Source organism: Perna viridis, chromosome 5, assembly GCF_037379345.1.
Source record: "Perna viridis isolate PV_CMFRI_1.1 ecotype Kerala chromosome 5, ASM3737934v1, whole genome shotgun sequence".
In the NCBI taxonomy this organism is placed as follows: domain Eukaryota; kingdom Metazoa; phylum Mollusca; class Bivalvia; order Mytilida; family Mytilidae; genus Perna; species Perna viridis.
In genome coordinates, this window is record NC_142449.1 from 1,077,554 (window position 1) to 1,094,695 (window position 17,142).

Consider the following 17,142-nt stretch of genomic DNA (forward strand, 5'->3'; position numbering starts at 1 on the left):
GTATTTATAAATATAAGAAAGGGTGCATTATTAGTTTTGCTTCTAGTTTTAGTTTGCTTTTTTTAATATAGTGATGGATTTATCAGCTGTGTATTGCTTTCATGTACTTTTTGGGGTATTGTTAACGACTGTAGTGCTCACCGATAGAGAGTAAGTAGTACATACCCATAGGTAAAATGATCAATCTGGTCAGACTGACTAGTGTGATGATGAGAGTAAGTCGTAAAATGATCAATCTGGTCAGACTGACTAGTGTGATGATGAGAGTAAGTCGTAAAATGATCAATCTGGTCAGACTGACTAGTGTGATGATGAGAGTAAGTAGTACATACCCATAGGTAAAATGATCAATCTGGTAAGACTCACTAGTGTGAAAATAATGGCCTGGTGATTTCACACTCTCAAATACAATCTGATCAAATAACTGGACCTGTTAAATAAAGGTTTAATGTTTACTGGATTTTGTTTTCTATGCCTTGTGTCCCCTTTTCTTTAAGCTGTTGTTGAAATAATTCCCAGCTTGTCTTAACTCATTTATGAACACTCAAGTGAATGTTAAGTATATATCATTTAATTGTAAGACTAAGAAATAAAAGATGGCAGATTGAATGAGAAAAGCTCCAGGTTTACATGGCGTACTTTTATGTTTTACAAACCTAAGCTAAGACACTTTGAATTACTATATTAGTATACAGGCTATATTGTCTTTGATGTCTTGTGGAATTCAGGATATTATGCACAGTGCATTTGAACGAAGATCATTTAACAGCAGATTTATAAGAAATGTTAATGCAGCGCTTAAGATGATATCAAACTCTCTTTGATTACAAATATATCGCCCTCTGAAATATTGCTGCACCTAGAGAGGTTACAGTGAACCACTTTGTACTCGTTTCATCCTGTTAATAAGAATATTAACTGTCATGTATTCAATGTTTGATCATCATTGAACGATATAAAATTATATAAACAAAACTTTACAACGTAATTTTACAGCATGATGAGGCGAGCAAAGTATATTAGGTTCTATGTAAACAAACTACCAAACAGTTTGAAGAAACCTCATTCCGCTTTGAAGAATTTTTAAACAAAATATCAGATTCAGAATATATAAACGAAATAAAACTGCCAGCGTCAGGAGAAACAATCATTTCAAATGATTGAGAGGTAAATTAAATCCTTGAAAACGTGTTAATTTATATTAGCTGTATTTTATAAGTACAGTGAGCAACCGTTTTTACTGCAAAATAAAGTCAATTTCACAACATTGAGTTCATATAAAAAATGAATAAAGATAAGAAACCACCACACTGCTGTATGGTGTCCTGTCATCTCTGTTTAGTTTTGAAAAGTGGTTCCAAACAGTAAGTTTACTTGGGTTTATACAATAGTTGAACAATGAACTATATAGCAGCAAAGAGACATACGAAATCGGACTCTAATTTTTTTTTCTTAAAATGATAAGCAATCCACATTCATTAATTAAAACACTTGTTGAGGTAACAACAACTAGACCACACACTAAATCACTATTAGTTTGTCAGTCTAAAACTTAAAAAATAAAAATCGAGGGAACCAAGATTCGAGCGGAAATCACAAGAAAATATATTCCAAGAATGGTGACTAGAAAAGGATGGATGCACCATAATGATCAACGAGTACATAATAAGAACCATAAAACTTCTTTAGTGATGACATTTAATCGCATTTAAGGAAATGAAGAATAACAGCTTACTGTAACGATACTTACAATTTCTCCCTCTGATTTAACTTTGTAACGAGGTATTATTCTGAACTGTGCATTCTTAGCATTAAAATCGTGTAATGAAACCTGAAATAAGAGCAAAAAGTTATTTGGAGTGATAACAAAAATAGTCTAAATTCTTTTTATCTTAAGTTAATAAATAAAACTAACATTAAAATTATTGATATTTTTTAAAGATAAAGCCTAGGTGGTATTTATTGAGCATGAAGTGATTGTGATGACAGATAGATATTACATGACTACTATTTAGAGTTCTTTCATTTAAGATGATTGCAAAATTGTAAGTGGTAATTCTGTCCCTCAATATTACTCACCTTCATGTCATATATTGATTAATTCTGTCCCTCAATATAACTCACCTTCATGCCGAATATTCATTAATTCTGCCCTTTAATAATTCTCACCTTCGTGTCATACATTTATGAATTCTGTCCCTCAATATTACTCACCTTGACGTCGTATATAAGTTATTTCGATCATGCAAAATGACTCACCTTCGTGTCGTATATAACTTATTTCGGTCATGCAATATGACCCACCTTTGTGTCGTATATAAGTTATTTCGGTCATGCAATATGACCCACCTTCATGTTGTATACAAGTTATTTCGGTCATGCAATGTTACTCACCTTCATGTCGTATATAAGTTATTTTGATCATTCATTCACTCACCTTCACGTCGTATATAAGTTATTTTGAACATTCATTCACTCACCTTCATGTTGTTCTTATCTTGTTGACTCGTCTGAGTTGTGTTCATGTGAACAAACTTGTTTGTAAACATGTGACGTAGCTGTAAAAAAATAAATGTTGAGCAAAAAGTGTTATCTTGATAGCCTGTCCTGTAGTGTGAGGGTTTCCTTTTCATTCATTTAAGACCCATGGGTGGCTTGAGCTGATATATTTCATCCGGATGGGGTTGTTGTCTGTTTTACATATTCACCATATTCATTCTCGCTATCTTAATTCATTGTCACACCTTAGTTTCTCACTTTTCTTCCTGGTATATAGGACAAAATGTTGTGAACAAACTGATAATTCTACAGTATTTGATAAAAATGTTTAGTGGTCACCATCTTGTTGATAAGTCATGATTGGGTGGTTATTTTGTGTACCCGCTTTTATTATTTTAGATTTATTGCAGCATTATGATCGATGAGGATTATAAAATTGTGAATATTAAATGGTGTCATTGTAATTGTAATAATACTCAAATGACTATCAAAAAGTAATATTTGTTTTTTGCATTTTGAATAGTAATCAATTATAATTATACGTATTTTAAAACCCAGAGAAGGCTGGAAGGTTTTTTTTCATTTAAAGGTATGCACACGAAAGCCTTATGCAATTATTATTATTATTATTATTATTATTATTATTTTTTGTTTCACGTGTCCGCAGAGAAAACTTAAAAATGAATTTAGATTATATGACTAATTTTAATTTTTCAGTTATTATAGACCCTCTCGTGGTAAGTTGATGCTCAATATACATATCCACGAGGTGAGGTACGGCTTTTGTAGAACAAAGAATTTGCTCTCGGAAGGGCATTATGAGCATACGTATAACACGGTTAGCACAAAAGTTTTTTTTTAAATTGAAAGGGAGGTAATTACAAAACAAAACAAGTGATCTTGACCTGTTGTAGTACAGCTGAAACATATCAGGTCATATAACCCAAGTAATTTAACTACAGTCATTATGATGTCAACGACGGGCCTTTTATAGCTTCAAGGTGATACATGCTTTGTTGTTTTTTAAACAAATGTGGAAGTGTTAATCTATACAAGGCCCACTTTACCTGCACGATTTCTCCGTATCTCACACGTTTTCCATGCTGTCTTTTCTGTTCTGCTTCGTTATCTTTGTATTCAGCCTCCGCTGCCAGCTAATTATTGCAAAAAATTAAGAATTTACAGTGATGTTTGATTTTTGTATGCAACAAAGAGGCTAATGTGCTTCTTGATTGGTAATAACCAATATTATGAATGGGGAAATTAATTATCATCGTTGTGTGTTTTTTATAAGACCATACATAAAATTCTCTGAATATTTTGTAAGAGAATCACAAATGTATAAATACATGTACTACTTCCTAAGTTTTTTTACCGAAAATTCATAAAGGTATCCTACAGATATATATAGTCATAGCTCTTGACAGTTAAATAGCGATTAACTTCGATAAAGAATGTTACTTAGTTTGTATTGTACGAATTGCCATGTGACTTTCGATAGGATCAGATTGGTACGAATTGCCATGTTGACATGTGACTTGTGCTAGGATCAGATTGCTTCGTTTGCATCTTATATTTAGCGTGTGTCAGTCTGCTTTGGTTTGTCCACCTTTGTAGGCGTGTTTTTGTTGTTTTTGCTACATTTAGCGTGTGTCAGTCTGCCTTGGTTTGTCCACCTTTGTAGGCGTGTTTTTGTTGTTTTTGTTACATTTAGCGTGTGTCAGTCTGCCTTGGTTTGTCCACCTTTGTAGGCGTGTTTTTGTTACATTTAGCGTGTGTCAGTCTGCCTTGGTTTGTCCACCTTTGTAGGCGTGTTTTTGTTACATTTAGCGTGTGTCAGTCTGCCTTGGTTTGTCCACCTTTGTAGGCGTGTTTTTGTTGTTTTTGTTACATATAGCGTGTGTCAGTCTGCCTTGGTTTGTCCACCTTTGTAGGCGTGTTTTTGTTGTTTGTGTTGGCATGTAATATTTGTCTTGCTATATTTGTTCTTGTCATACAAACTATGGCGTCATTGAAATGTAAAGTGTGGTTCTATCAGATTACTTCTGTTTGTACCTAACCTATTGTTTGTCAATTGCCACATACACATGTATTTTGGGGTTGCTTCTTTTGGCTTGTTACCTTATGAGTACGTCAGGTTGTCTGTTTTGATATCTTACCTTTGTTTGTGTCAGATTGCCTTTGTTGACACATTCTGTTGACCCCGACTGTAGAGAGTTTAACAACTTCCTATACTTCTTGTTAAGTTTGTATCTGTTTTGTATACATACTTGAAATACAACCACTAAAATTATAGAAATAAGGAAAATTTAAACCTTTACACAAACGACAACAAAATGTACTATATTTCATAAAGTGTTAAATATACATTGACACACCAAGCTACTGGTCCACTTATTACCTATAGTGATAATTAGCTGCAATTTTAACTTTATATACGTATGAACGTATTCAGTCATTCGATTGACGCCTAATAGCATGAAAAACAAATCTTTTATTAAACACTTTTTTAAATAATATAAAGATTTTTTTCCTTTGGTTTTTGGAAATATAATAGATCTCATAATCGTCAAAAATCAAATTAATTTGTAATGTTCTTCGTTAAAAATATTGCAACACAAACAAGATGCTGAGATGTTAGATATTACTTTAATTCACTTCACATAAAGTAAGGAGAAAACCGCAAGTAAGGACAAGAGATGAAATAATGGCGTCTTCTTCCAGGCCACAAAAATTACAGAAATTATTCTTGGTTGTTTTCCATTTCGTGGGTATGATTATATTGTATTAACGACCATTAACAGATTTATACATGCACCGCGTCATTATCATTAAAGATCAAAATCTGTCGTCCAAAATTGAAACAGTAGAAATATGGGTTAAACATTTCGAATCGTTTGATTTTCTGAATATAGCTGAAATATTGCTGCTCGGACGTTAAACCCCAACAAACAAACATACAAACAAACGAATCGTTTGAACACAGAGACAAGTGAAGATTGAGAATACTTTGTTTATAGTTTTGCTTTCATTTTATGTATGAAGAGTTTATGGTAATGACATTGGTTCCAGATCGTCAATTAAGTCTGGCAGTCACACCTCATAGATTTCGGTGGTAAAAAATCTGTTACATCAGAATTGATGATATTTCCATCACATATCCTTCAAACAGGTAATTTAACATTTAGGTTGTTGTACACCTGAGCCTTTTATTACCATTGCCAATGATATGTTTCCGTTTTTTATGACGGGTAAATAAAAGCATCTTCGGTTACTATGTAAATAATAAGATTCTTTCAAATTTCAGTCCACAAAAAAGATCTTTTAACTATTTTCTCAGATTTGTTTTGTATGTTTCCTAGCAATGTTTTTAATTTTTACCTTTTTGTTTCAACGCGTAGGCTTCACGTAGGCGTCAAACCAAAATTCATGATATATGCGTTAGTCTACTTTTGTTTTGTTTGTAGGTTAAAGTGATATGAAATAGCTTCAATACCAGTAATAATAATTTTATATTTACTTCAGTTTTAATATATATTTTATGATAAAAAAGAGGGGACTAGCCCGTATTGTAGAGAAAGACCTTTCAAAAGAATCGATCGAACTCGTTAATTGTCTGAACAAATATAGACTAAAATGAGTTTAGGGTGTATTGTTACATGTCCTTTTAAACTCAATAGCTAATTCCGAGAGTCAAAGCTAAATTTGAATCGGAACGTCTCCATCGGGAGTTTACTTTTAGAAATGTTTTAAAAGCTGTCTTTCAAACGTCGATGCAATCATATAAATATATCATTATTGACAAAAAGATTGGTCTATACTGTCCATTGACGATGACATGTGTCGGGTGTCAGGTTACGTATCCATTGACGATGACATGTGTTTCCGTCGGGTGTCAGGTTACGTACCCTTCTTGAATATCCTGATTTTCATTAAAATCACATTGTAGAGATATGAAATATAAAACTTTTAAAATCTCAGATTATAGCTGTAACGATTGATAAATGGCCTTAAACCCCCCCGGACATGACTTTTCCATACTCATCCTTTGTAAATTTCCAATTAAGGTTAAAATCGTATTTTTTTTACCTGACAGGAATCAGAAATTTCTATGCTTGAAAACAAAAGAATTTTTGTACCTAACTGAATGCATTTTATTTGAGACAGCGGTAGAGCATTGAAACAATTTTGCAGCACAGTAATGCAGATCTAACTTTAATTAAGTTAATTGAACATCGATCGACGCATATAGCTTTGACACTGATGGATAGTTCCGTCACAAGCATAGTTTGGTCGGCCAGCAACAAAAGAAATCATATCAGTGAAAGTAGAATCACCAACTCAAACTTCCCTATAAATATATTGAAATTATACACAGGCATTTATTTTTGATTAAAACTAATCTTCAAACACCAGTATCTCTCTAGAGGGGCCATGAAATCGTGAAAGCATTCAGATGTCAGTGGCAGATTTCTTTCACCATTGTTACATACTCTGTGATGCATGAAATATGATAACAAAATCGACATAGGGAAAGACAAAAAGTCGGTTAATATTTATCCTCTGACCAATCTAAACGATTTGGGTTTCCATATAACGGCCATAGTTTCTGGTAGGGAAAAACCTTTGATCTTGTTTTATTTACTTGATACCACTTTGTCTAGCTTGTAACAACCTTACCAACAGCTTAACCATATTATCCATGTGATATCACTTTGCCTAGCTCACAACAACCTTATATGTACCAACAGCTTAACTATAGTTATCCATGTGATACCACTTTGCCTAGCTCACAACAACTAACCCCACTAATGGTGTTTATCTTACAAAATTTGTTGGCAAAATGTTGGGCGAAATTAAATACCTTTTCTAAATAAAATTGATAAGGATCAAAACTAAGTATTTTAAGGAAGCTATCATATACGAGTAGTCATCGTTTGGCACGTGTAGAGATTAATTCTTTTGGTGAAAACGTTATACCAATGGTATGTTTTAGCCATTTGCATTGCCTATAGAAGTGATTACCGTAGGCTTCTACATTAAAAGCAACTACAGTTTTATGTATTAAGTACGAAAATATAACAGTTCTCCACGGATGGCGGGAATATCTTATATATAAACTGTGATGTAGTCAAATGAAAACTGATGCAAATGACAGAGATTTGCAGTAATTCAAAAATGGTCGCATTTTCTATCTTATAAAAGCTATGCTTCGATTTGAATATCACAACCGGATCTACATTTTTAAGGCAGGTTGGGTTCTTGAACAGCAAGTGCAACAGCGGAGAAATATGCTTAATTAACATGCAACTTTTCCGAAATCTATTCTATGGCATATATTGTATGAAGCAGAGACAATAATTGCATGGAAAACGAAGTACAATTTCCGATAAACAATAACAGTGATATATTTAATTTATTGATCCCGATAAGTGTTTTTTTCTTGCAGCGAAACTTGGAGACTAATATCCTCTTTGTGCTTTCTACCGAACCCTTTCCGGTTTGACTGATAAATATTACTAGGGACCATCTCAAGAATATTTTTTCACGTACTGTTGCTGTTGAGCTCACTTTGTGCTCGCTATTATTTGATCTATTCAAAGCAAGTTTGCTGAATTTTTAAGCCCGTTTAGTTGATGTAGTAGAATATTTACAGTTGTGTCTACTCCTATATTCAGCCAAACAGAAAAGCTCGAAAAAACTAACGTCCTTTGTTTCAGAAAAAATTAATTCGACGTCAATGTTTCTATTAAAAATTGCAGAATACCACAAACGTTTAGAATGCCTATCATTTACACAGATATTTGTATAGAGAACAGTTTAGTCAGGCAACTGATAAACTACTTATTTTTCTAGTGCAGCAAAATGCTTTATTTTATTAAACAAAGCTGTTATTAAGATCTTACAGTTATACTTTTTACTGGTACATGTAAGATACCCAGTTATGTTGGGTAGCAAATCTTTATATTTCATGAATAATCAAATCCATCTGATAATAAGAAATTTTAAGATCTCAACCCTTTTTTCTATACTGACAAACCCCAATTGCAACAAACACTCATTCAGCATACTTCGGTTGTTAACTATTACTTTCCGCGAAGTTTAAACCACATTACACTCTACGTCAAAGTGTCTGTCCTCAATAGCTATTCGAGTTTCAGTATGCTTAGTTGCTGACGTAATACATATGTTGGCAGTAAACTGACATGACACTTGGTAACATATTATAACTTGAATTATCTACACATGGTCTTAGTTAGCTCTCATCGCTTGGTTTATCATACATGGGCGATTCAATGTAATATAACATATTTCTTAGAGATTTGACTGTCAAAGGAAACAACAGTCAGAGTGGTGAATTTAAACTGTCAAAGGTAACACCAGTCAGACTGGTCAAATTTGATTGTCATAGTAAACAACAGTCAGTCTAGTCAGATCTGATTGGCATAGGGCACAAAAGTCAGACGGGTCAAATTAGATTGTCATAGGAAACAGTTCAGACTGATCATATTTGACGATCATTGGTAACACCAGTTAGACTGGTCAAATTAGATTGTCATAGGAAACAGTTCAGACTGATCATATTTGACGATCATTGGTAACACCAGTCAGACTGGTCAAATTAGATTGTCATAGGAACAACAGTTCAGACTGGTCAGATTTGACGATCATTGGTAACACCAGTTAGACTGGTCAAATTAGATTGTCATAGGAAACAACAGTCAGAATGTTTAGATTTGACTACCATAGAAAACAACAGACAAACTGGTCAGATTTGACTGTCATAGGAAACAACATTCAAATTTGTTCAATTTGATTGTCATACGAAACAGCAGTCAGACTGATCAAATTTGACTATAATAGGAAACAACATTCAGACTGGTCAAATTTGACGGTCATAGGAAACAACAGTTAAACTTGTCAATATTTACTATCAAAGGAAACAATAGTCAGACTGGCCAGATTTGACTGTCATAGGAATCAACAGTCAGACTGGTCAAATTTGACTATCATAGGAAACAACATGCCGACTGGTCAAATTTGACGGTTATAGGAAACACCAGTCAGACAGGTAAGATTTGACTGTCATACGAGATAACAGTCAGACTGATCAAAATTTACTGTCAAATGAAACAACAGTCAGACCGGTAAGATTTTACTGTCATACCAAATTACAGTCAGACTGACCAAAATTTACTGTCAAATGAAACAACAGTCAGACCGGTAAGATTTTACTGTCATAGGAATCAACAGTCAGACTGGTCAAATTTGACTGTCATAGGAAACAACAGTCAGACTGGTCAGATTTGACCATCACAGGAAACAACAGTCAGACTGGTTAGATTTAATTATCAAATGAAACAACAATCAGACTGGTCAGATTTTACTGTCAAATGAAACAACAGTCAGATTGGTTATATATGACTATCAAAGGACACATCAGTCAGACTTGTCAAATTTAACTGTCAAAGGTAACGACAGTCAGAGAGGTGAATTTTAAATGTCAAAGGAAACACCATGCAAAACAATAAAATCTTGAGTGTTATGGTAAATAACTGTCATAATGGTAAACAAATTGTAGGACAAAACAGTAAAAAAAAAAACATGGGTAAAAACTGTCCAAACGTAAAAAAAATCTTATTTCAAGGGAAATAACTGTCAGAATGACCAATTCTAATATCGTACGAAATAAATATAAAAAACGACAGACTAATGCGAAATGAAACATATGATAGAACAGTAAACACTTGATGGCCATGGAAAACAAAACAAAATATTCGAATGTCAAGGAAAAAACTGACATAACGATAAGAAATTGAATATCACGTAAAAAGGGAACCCCTCCATAATAACGCAAGTGACACCAAAGGGACAACCGATTGAGACAGTGATGGATCCAGAGGGGATTCCAGGGGTTGGCATTTCCTTTTTTATTGGTAAATTTGTCATTTTCATGTATAGCAGCCCCTTTTTCTTAGGAAATTCGGCTGGCAACCCTCTTTTCAAAGTGTTTGGATCTGGCCCTGGGAGAACAGATCATACAATACAAAAGAAATAAAAAGTACACACAGAAAAACGAAAATTGTAAATTGTCAGAACATTTTTTTAAAAATAAATTTAATCGTCAAAGGGAATAACTGCTATGACTATCACATACTGATGGCTATAGTATCTGTGTCAACGTTTAAAACTCTCGAGCCAAAAGGGAACTATAGAGAGCTCCATTGTATCATAAAACTCTCAAGCAAAGAGTTAACTATAGAGAGCTCCATTGTATCAGAGAACTCTCAAGCCAAAAGTGAACTATAGAGAGCTCCATTGTATCAGAGAACTCTCAAGTCAAAAGTGAACTGTAGAGAGCTCCATTGTATCATAAAACTCTCAAGCTAAAAGCGAACTATAGAGAGCTCCATTGTATCATAAAACTCTCAAGCCAAAAGTGAACTATAGAGAGCTCCATTGTATCAGAGAACTCTCAAGCCAAAAGTGAACTATAGAGAGCTCCATTGTATCAGAGAACGATATCAAATGTATTTTGCCATGTATTTGTAACTTTCGTTGTAACTTAGTTAATATAATTATCAGCTAGGCAGTACAGTAGTTTAACTAATGTACATGTATTTCATAAAGGCTTGAAAGTTATCCACTTTTGAAACTATAACGAAAGCTTTCATTCTTTTTTGTGTTTGATAAATTCCAGATTGCCTTTTATTGGGCAATTAGACAGCCTTAAGTTGTACTGTTTAACGTATTGCTTATTCCGAAGTTTATGAACATGCTTGTATGTTTATATTCTATACTTCTGTGATGCAATATTGATCAAAGGGAATTGGTGCAGAAAGTTTAATGAACTAATGCCACTAAAATCTCACTTTCAAATATGTTGACGTCAAAGGAACACAGAATAATACATTGTTTACATCATTGGCACTTGATGATGACTCAGTTCAAGATCAAATCTTAACACAAATCTCTATCAATTGTTTCTAGTTATTAAAATTGGTTTGACTATCTCATTAACAGCATTTTAAGTAACGAAAACAATTATATTCCTGTTCTTACGACACCGTTGTGACAGTTTTTCTATATCTGTTTCTTCATGTATTTGTCTAAGTACACTCTATATTGTAATAGGAGGCTTTATTATCACATTACTTAGATGTTTGTAGTCTGTCATGAACATTATTATATTATTGAACTTAACAAAAATCTACTATAATTTTAAATTCATACTGTTTTTATATATACTTATAGTGCATATCACTCTACCTCACCTGCATTTTTCATATTTTGTGTCGCTCCATTTTGCCATAGTTTAAGCTCACACAAGTTAAAAACATTTGTGACTTTGTAGAGATAGGTCTTAAAACTCAAAAGTGCGCACGTTTTTTTCATTGCTAATTTTTAATTTCATTACGCCGTGTCCGGGTTAACATTAGATACATAATACATTTCATTTACTTAAAAATAAGTTGTTGGGTCATTCAATTTTCGCATGATTTATTTATATATACTCATCAAGTTCAAGATCAAAGGATCATAGTTCAAAAGTAACTACATGTACAAAGGGAGTCAATAGTACGAGATCGTTTAAACAATAATAACATGTACACGTAATACGTTTTTACGTACGAGTCTTCGACTGGAACTGGTAGTGCTTCGTATTATTTCATCATTAGATACCTAGTACGTTTGTCGGTCATTTGAATTTCATTGTTTGTAAAATCTCCCCGTTTTGGCTTCTGGTCATCTAATTTGTTTTGTAACTTACCTTGTTGGTTAGGGATATTTCTTGGTCTATTTCTCTCTTGCCCTGTGTATACGTACAACCCATTGTGCGATGAACTGAAATAAACATCATTCTTTGTTTGTAAATCTCATCACAAATAGAAAGATGAAATAATTAATGTAAGATCTGGGTGATATTGGTGCATTTTTATTTGTGTTAAAAAAAAAACTCGACTGAAAAACAAGCAATGTATAAACCGGTAATTTGTAACAATGGCTCTGAGGATCTCAAAGGCACTTAACAAGAAATCTTTCCACGACAGTATTCATTTCCCTTCTTTATGATACGTGGCTAATATTCGAATCTGGCAAGGAAACGGGTTTTTTTTTCTCTAAACAATTTGCTTGGATGTAAGAAATGTTAGTAAGAATCAGAATAAGTAAGATTGATCAAATTCCCATATAACAGGTTCCTGGTATAACGTGTGAGGTGAAGCTCGTGCTATATTAACGCCATGACTATAAGAATAACATTAATGCACCATGACTAAGATCTGTGTGTATTAGAATGACATTAATGCCCCATCAGATTATTACTTACAAGAGAATATTTTCTGGCCTTAAGATCATTTGCATCAATTATGTTTCAACTCCAACATTCTTGCCTTAATTTGAAGTTTTTATTGGATTATTACAAACACCATGAAATCAGTGTCAGTAATTAAAGAATTTGTACGTGTAAAAATTTCCAGTGAATGTGTAATCCCATTAAAAATGGATTTATAGGTCGTCCCTGTCAAAAATATTCAACACCCAGAAAATATTACATCCAAAACTAGCTATCTGCTATTACCAGACACTGTCTTTTTAAGAGTATCTACCCTTGTCGAGATAACCGCGTTTGAAGACCTTTAAAAGTAAATTTTACGAAATACCATTTCTGACATAATTTTGACAAACTAATCATTTCTGACATAATTTTGACTAACTAACCATTTCTGAATTAATTTTGACTAACTATCTACTTCTGACATAATTTTGACTAACTAACCATTACATATTCGTTAAAAGTAAGTCGTTCCGCAGATCAGACTATTTAATCAGTAAATTATAATAATTTTAACAGCAGTTTAATTTACATGTCGAATGCAATTTCATTTACATTTAAAAGATCACTACATCATTAACTAAGAAAAGAACTGAAGTTTTATCCCGCAATCAACCGATTTTTTAAAACAGTCACGGGGTAAAGTAATTACGAAATAATTACGGGTTATACAAGTTCCCTGCAAAAGTTAAAGATTCGGAAATCAACATGCCGACTACAATTATTTGCACTGACTTCGTAGAGGAATCGAGATGTAGACCTGTGTAAACAATGCTACTGACCTACATCTAAGTAAAGGCTTCTTATGATATTTTTGAATGATTGACATTGGACTATTAAGCGGTCCATTACAAGAAATTGACATACTCATGTAATGTATCGATCTGCTTATAGAAGTAGTTTCCCCCTCCACCACTACAAATAAAAAGCAGTAACTCTTCAAAGAATTTAGGTCTTATTTAATTACCACTTCCGGGTCAAATGGACTACGTAGTACCAAAAACACTATGAACTCAAGCTCTATGAATTGCAAGCGCATACTATGTGTGTATGTTGATCAAAATAAAGTTAAGATTGTGTTCTTTGAAATCATATTTGTTGTTAACTATAATGGTGTATGAATATTGTTTATGTGCGAGTAATTTGCCTTCATGCCATCTTGTAGCAGAAAAGGTAAAGATGTTGATTTTCAGTATTATTTTTTCCAGTAAATTGTGAAAACTTCTACATTCATCGAACCATTAGTATTCTGATTTTGAAATCCTTATTTTCAAAGCTCCGAGGTGTCATTTGTTCTGGGAACTCGCAGTGAAACATTACTTTTGTAAAATGGTAATAGCGGGGAATGGAAACGTTGGAAATGGTAAATGAGACTTTAAGCGTGAATGGAGGGACACACACACACACACACACTCACTCACACACAATTAGCTCGTTTCCATTGCTTTATTTATGTAAGATTGCAGTTTAAAGCGCCAAGAAACATTTGAAAAAGAATCTCTTTATACACCGAGTCATGGAGTTTTCTATCCAACAAGTCAACGGAATTACTTCAAATATTTCAGTTTCATCTACAGATTTGCCAGAAAATAACACGATAGCGGACTGGTATTTTGTTAACATCCCACTAGACTCAAGGACAGTCTGGTCTTTCGTATACACCCACTAATACCACGTGCCTCTTTCTTGCCTGTCTTGCATTATATATAAAATATATATAAAACCGCAGGACAAACAGTTAATCTAACTCCATATCTATTTTACATATTGTTGACCAATATATAATGATAAAGTTCTGTGCAATAAAAACAAACATTGCGGGATGTTTTTGATTAGATTAACAGCACTAATTTTTCATATCTTGACCATACATCACCAAAATTTCTGCCGTTTAGTATTGAATGAAAAAAGATCATTCCATAGGCTTTCGCATATCATTTGGAAATCTTTGAAAGACAACTAATTTTAATATATAGTTATTGTTTTGTCTAGTTCACAGAACACCCAGTTTCTGTAGGTAATGTCTGTTTTTGATATGCTACTACATATATTTAACTTGGTAAGTCATGTCTGTCACCGTTACTTGATACATTACTATTTATCTGTTACAGTCTGTCTGTAAACATATCACCTATTCAATTAATCGTTCTGATCCTATGATACTTCTTTGCCTCGGAGGTGGTCAATTGGATCATTTTTACTTTGATTTTTAAGAATACATCAGGGTGTTATCATTAGAATAGGGCTCAACAGACTTCATGCCAACTCCTTTGAGAGGGACATATTGACCATATAGGTTTAAGTAGCATTCTGAAAGTGAAGGTTTACGGCCGCCACTATGAACTGGTGTGGAGTATTAGTGTATCAATGTGTCAAACGTACATCACTTGTTTTCTTTTATCGTGCATGTCCTTCAACAACCACCATGACAGGTGTCTTTCAGAAAAAAAAAACTGGATGCTCCCCATTTCTGATGGATTTGAGTTCACTCAGGGGCGCTATTTTCTCTGTGTATTTTTCAAATCCTATGAGGATGTGACTTTTCTTCATTTTCAGTCTTTTTAGTATCCCCCCCCCCCCCGCGGATTTGATCTCATTTGAAAGATGTTTCTACCTACTTTTTCATAACTAGAAAAAATTAAGAACATCCCTCGTCAAAAATTGACAACTGCAGCAGACATAAATCATTGTAGTTGGTGAAAATACAAAGAAATTCGAGAGATACGGAAACTACACCACATCATAAAAATCATGTTGGTACAAATGCACCTGGTATAAATGTACATACACACATTAATGCAATGATCAGTCAATAAATCTACGTTAGGGTCATATTTATCGGATTGATCATTAAGTCGCGTAAACCAATTGTGCATTGTGCATGTGTTCAGATACAGTGGTATGTAAACAAATGCACATGCCTTCGCTTTGATACAAAATAAAAAGTATGGACAAAACAGAACCAACTGCCAGTTACTAATTGATGTAAGACCGGATATAAGCTTACAGGTTCTGCACAAAATCGATAAAAAATATAAATATTTAATAAAAAAAACAATTAAGCACTTTTGTAGAATAAACAGTCTGAATTAGATATGTCAGCTTGTCCACCTTCTGATAAATTTGTAAGAAATATTCCATACATTTTTATCATCAAAAACCATTTGATATTGAACAAAACATCGTAAAATATTCTATGTTTACTGAATGAACATTTGTATATAATAAAAGTTTGGTCAGTCTGGGTTCAACCCTGTGTGTAGTTCTACTGCTGGTGAATATCGGGCCAAGGTTCGTTGTATACCCAAGGACAACATATCAGTTATTGAACTGGTCAACTAAAGTATTATTGTCTTCAAATGTTCAGTACTTTTACACCTAAATCTACCAATGTATGTAAAAACACACCTATAAAGTCCCAACAACAATTGAACAACTAAAAGATGTGCATTGCTCACAGAAATGAGCACGTTGAAAATAGGTTATAAAAATAAACAGTGTACATAAACAAAATCTGTTTGATTAACACCTCAAAATATGTCTATCTAATGTTTTAATAGAGTTATTTGTTCGCGTGTTATTCTTGAATATATATGTCTGAGTATTGCGCAACACCAATCCAAGTCATAAATAATGTTCACCGGAACCCCAATTCCCTCGGTATACTATTAGATTTCTATCGAATATGGTAGCGTGATACAGAATATACTAATTTCGGCAAAAGGGTAGTTGAAAAAATGCATAATCATATTTTTATTTTCTTCTTTTATTGGATAAAAAATAAAAAGTGCTGAATAAGGGATACTTTAAAGACATAACTTTGTTGGCCGTTTTTCAATGTAAGCAATGTAAGCGACTCCAGTAAATAAATGTTATTTTATTGACAGAAATAAGAGCAGAAGCAAAAATTATAAATAGCAAAATATCCCTTAAAATCAACAGTTTTGAATAATAAATTTATATGTATGAACCAGTTTTTAAATAAAAGTGTTTCTGTGCAGATGTGTAAACATAGATGGATGAATATGAGTTTTTCATCTGTTTAAATAGTTACTAAAAGTTTGGATACAATAACCTTGCCTAGCTACCGAACGTTTCCCCGTCACAGATTGGTACAAATAAAAGTATTAATCAAAATAAATGAACGTATGATGAAGCCTGGCTGTATATCTCTCTATTCCCTCTACTACTATATAATTCCTGATCAACGCATCAAGAACTGAAAAGTCAATTCAACTTTAACCCAGTCTGTATTTTCTCTTACATTATCCTATGTTAACCCAGTTTGTATTTTCCTAGAATGTTCA

The 17,142-nt window shown here is 33.3% G+C and overlaps 1 protein-coding gene across 9 annotated transcripts in view; it reads right to left on the reverse strand.

Moving 5' to 3' along the window:
• Positions 1 to 17,142, reverse strand: part of LOC148615530 (inositol 1,4,5-trisphosphate-gated calcium channel ITPR2-like) — an 83,973-nt gene that overhangs the window by 48,374 nt on the left and 18,457 nt on the right. For all 9 annotated transcript variants that reach the window (XM_088581825.1, XM_088581824.1, XM_088581829.1 and 6 more), the window contains exons 3-8: positions 12,272 to 12,345; positions 4,659 to 4,783; positions 3,567 to 3,653; positions 2,481 to 2,558; positions 1,751 to 1,831; positions 333 to 430 (exon numbers count right to left, since the gene is read on the reverse strand). In XM_088581825.1, the coding sequence (XP_088437951.1) occupies positions 333 to 430; positions 1,751 to 1,831; positions 2,481 to 2,558; positions 3,567 to 3,653; positions 4,659 to 4,783; positions 12,272 to 12,345 (543 nt within the window). The remainder of the gene's footprint in view (positions 1 to 332; positions 431 to 1,750; positions 1,832 to 2,480; positions 2,559 to 3,566; positions 3,654 to 4,658; positions 4,784 to 12,271; positions 12,346 to 17,142) is intronic.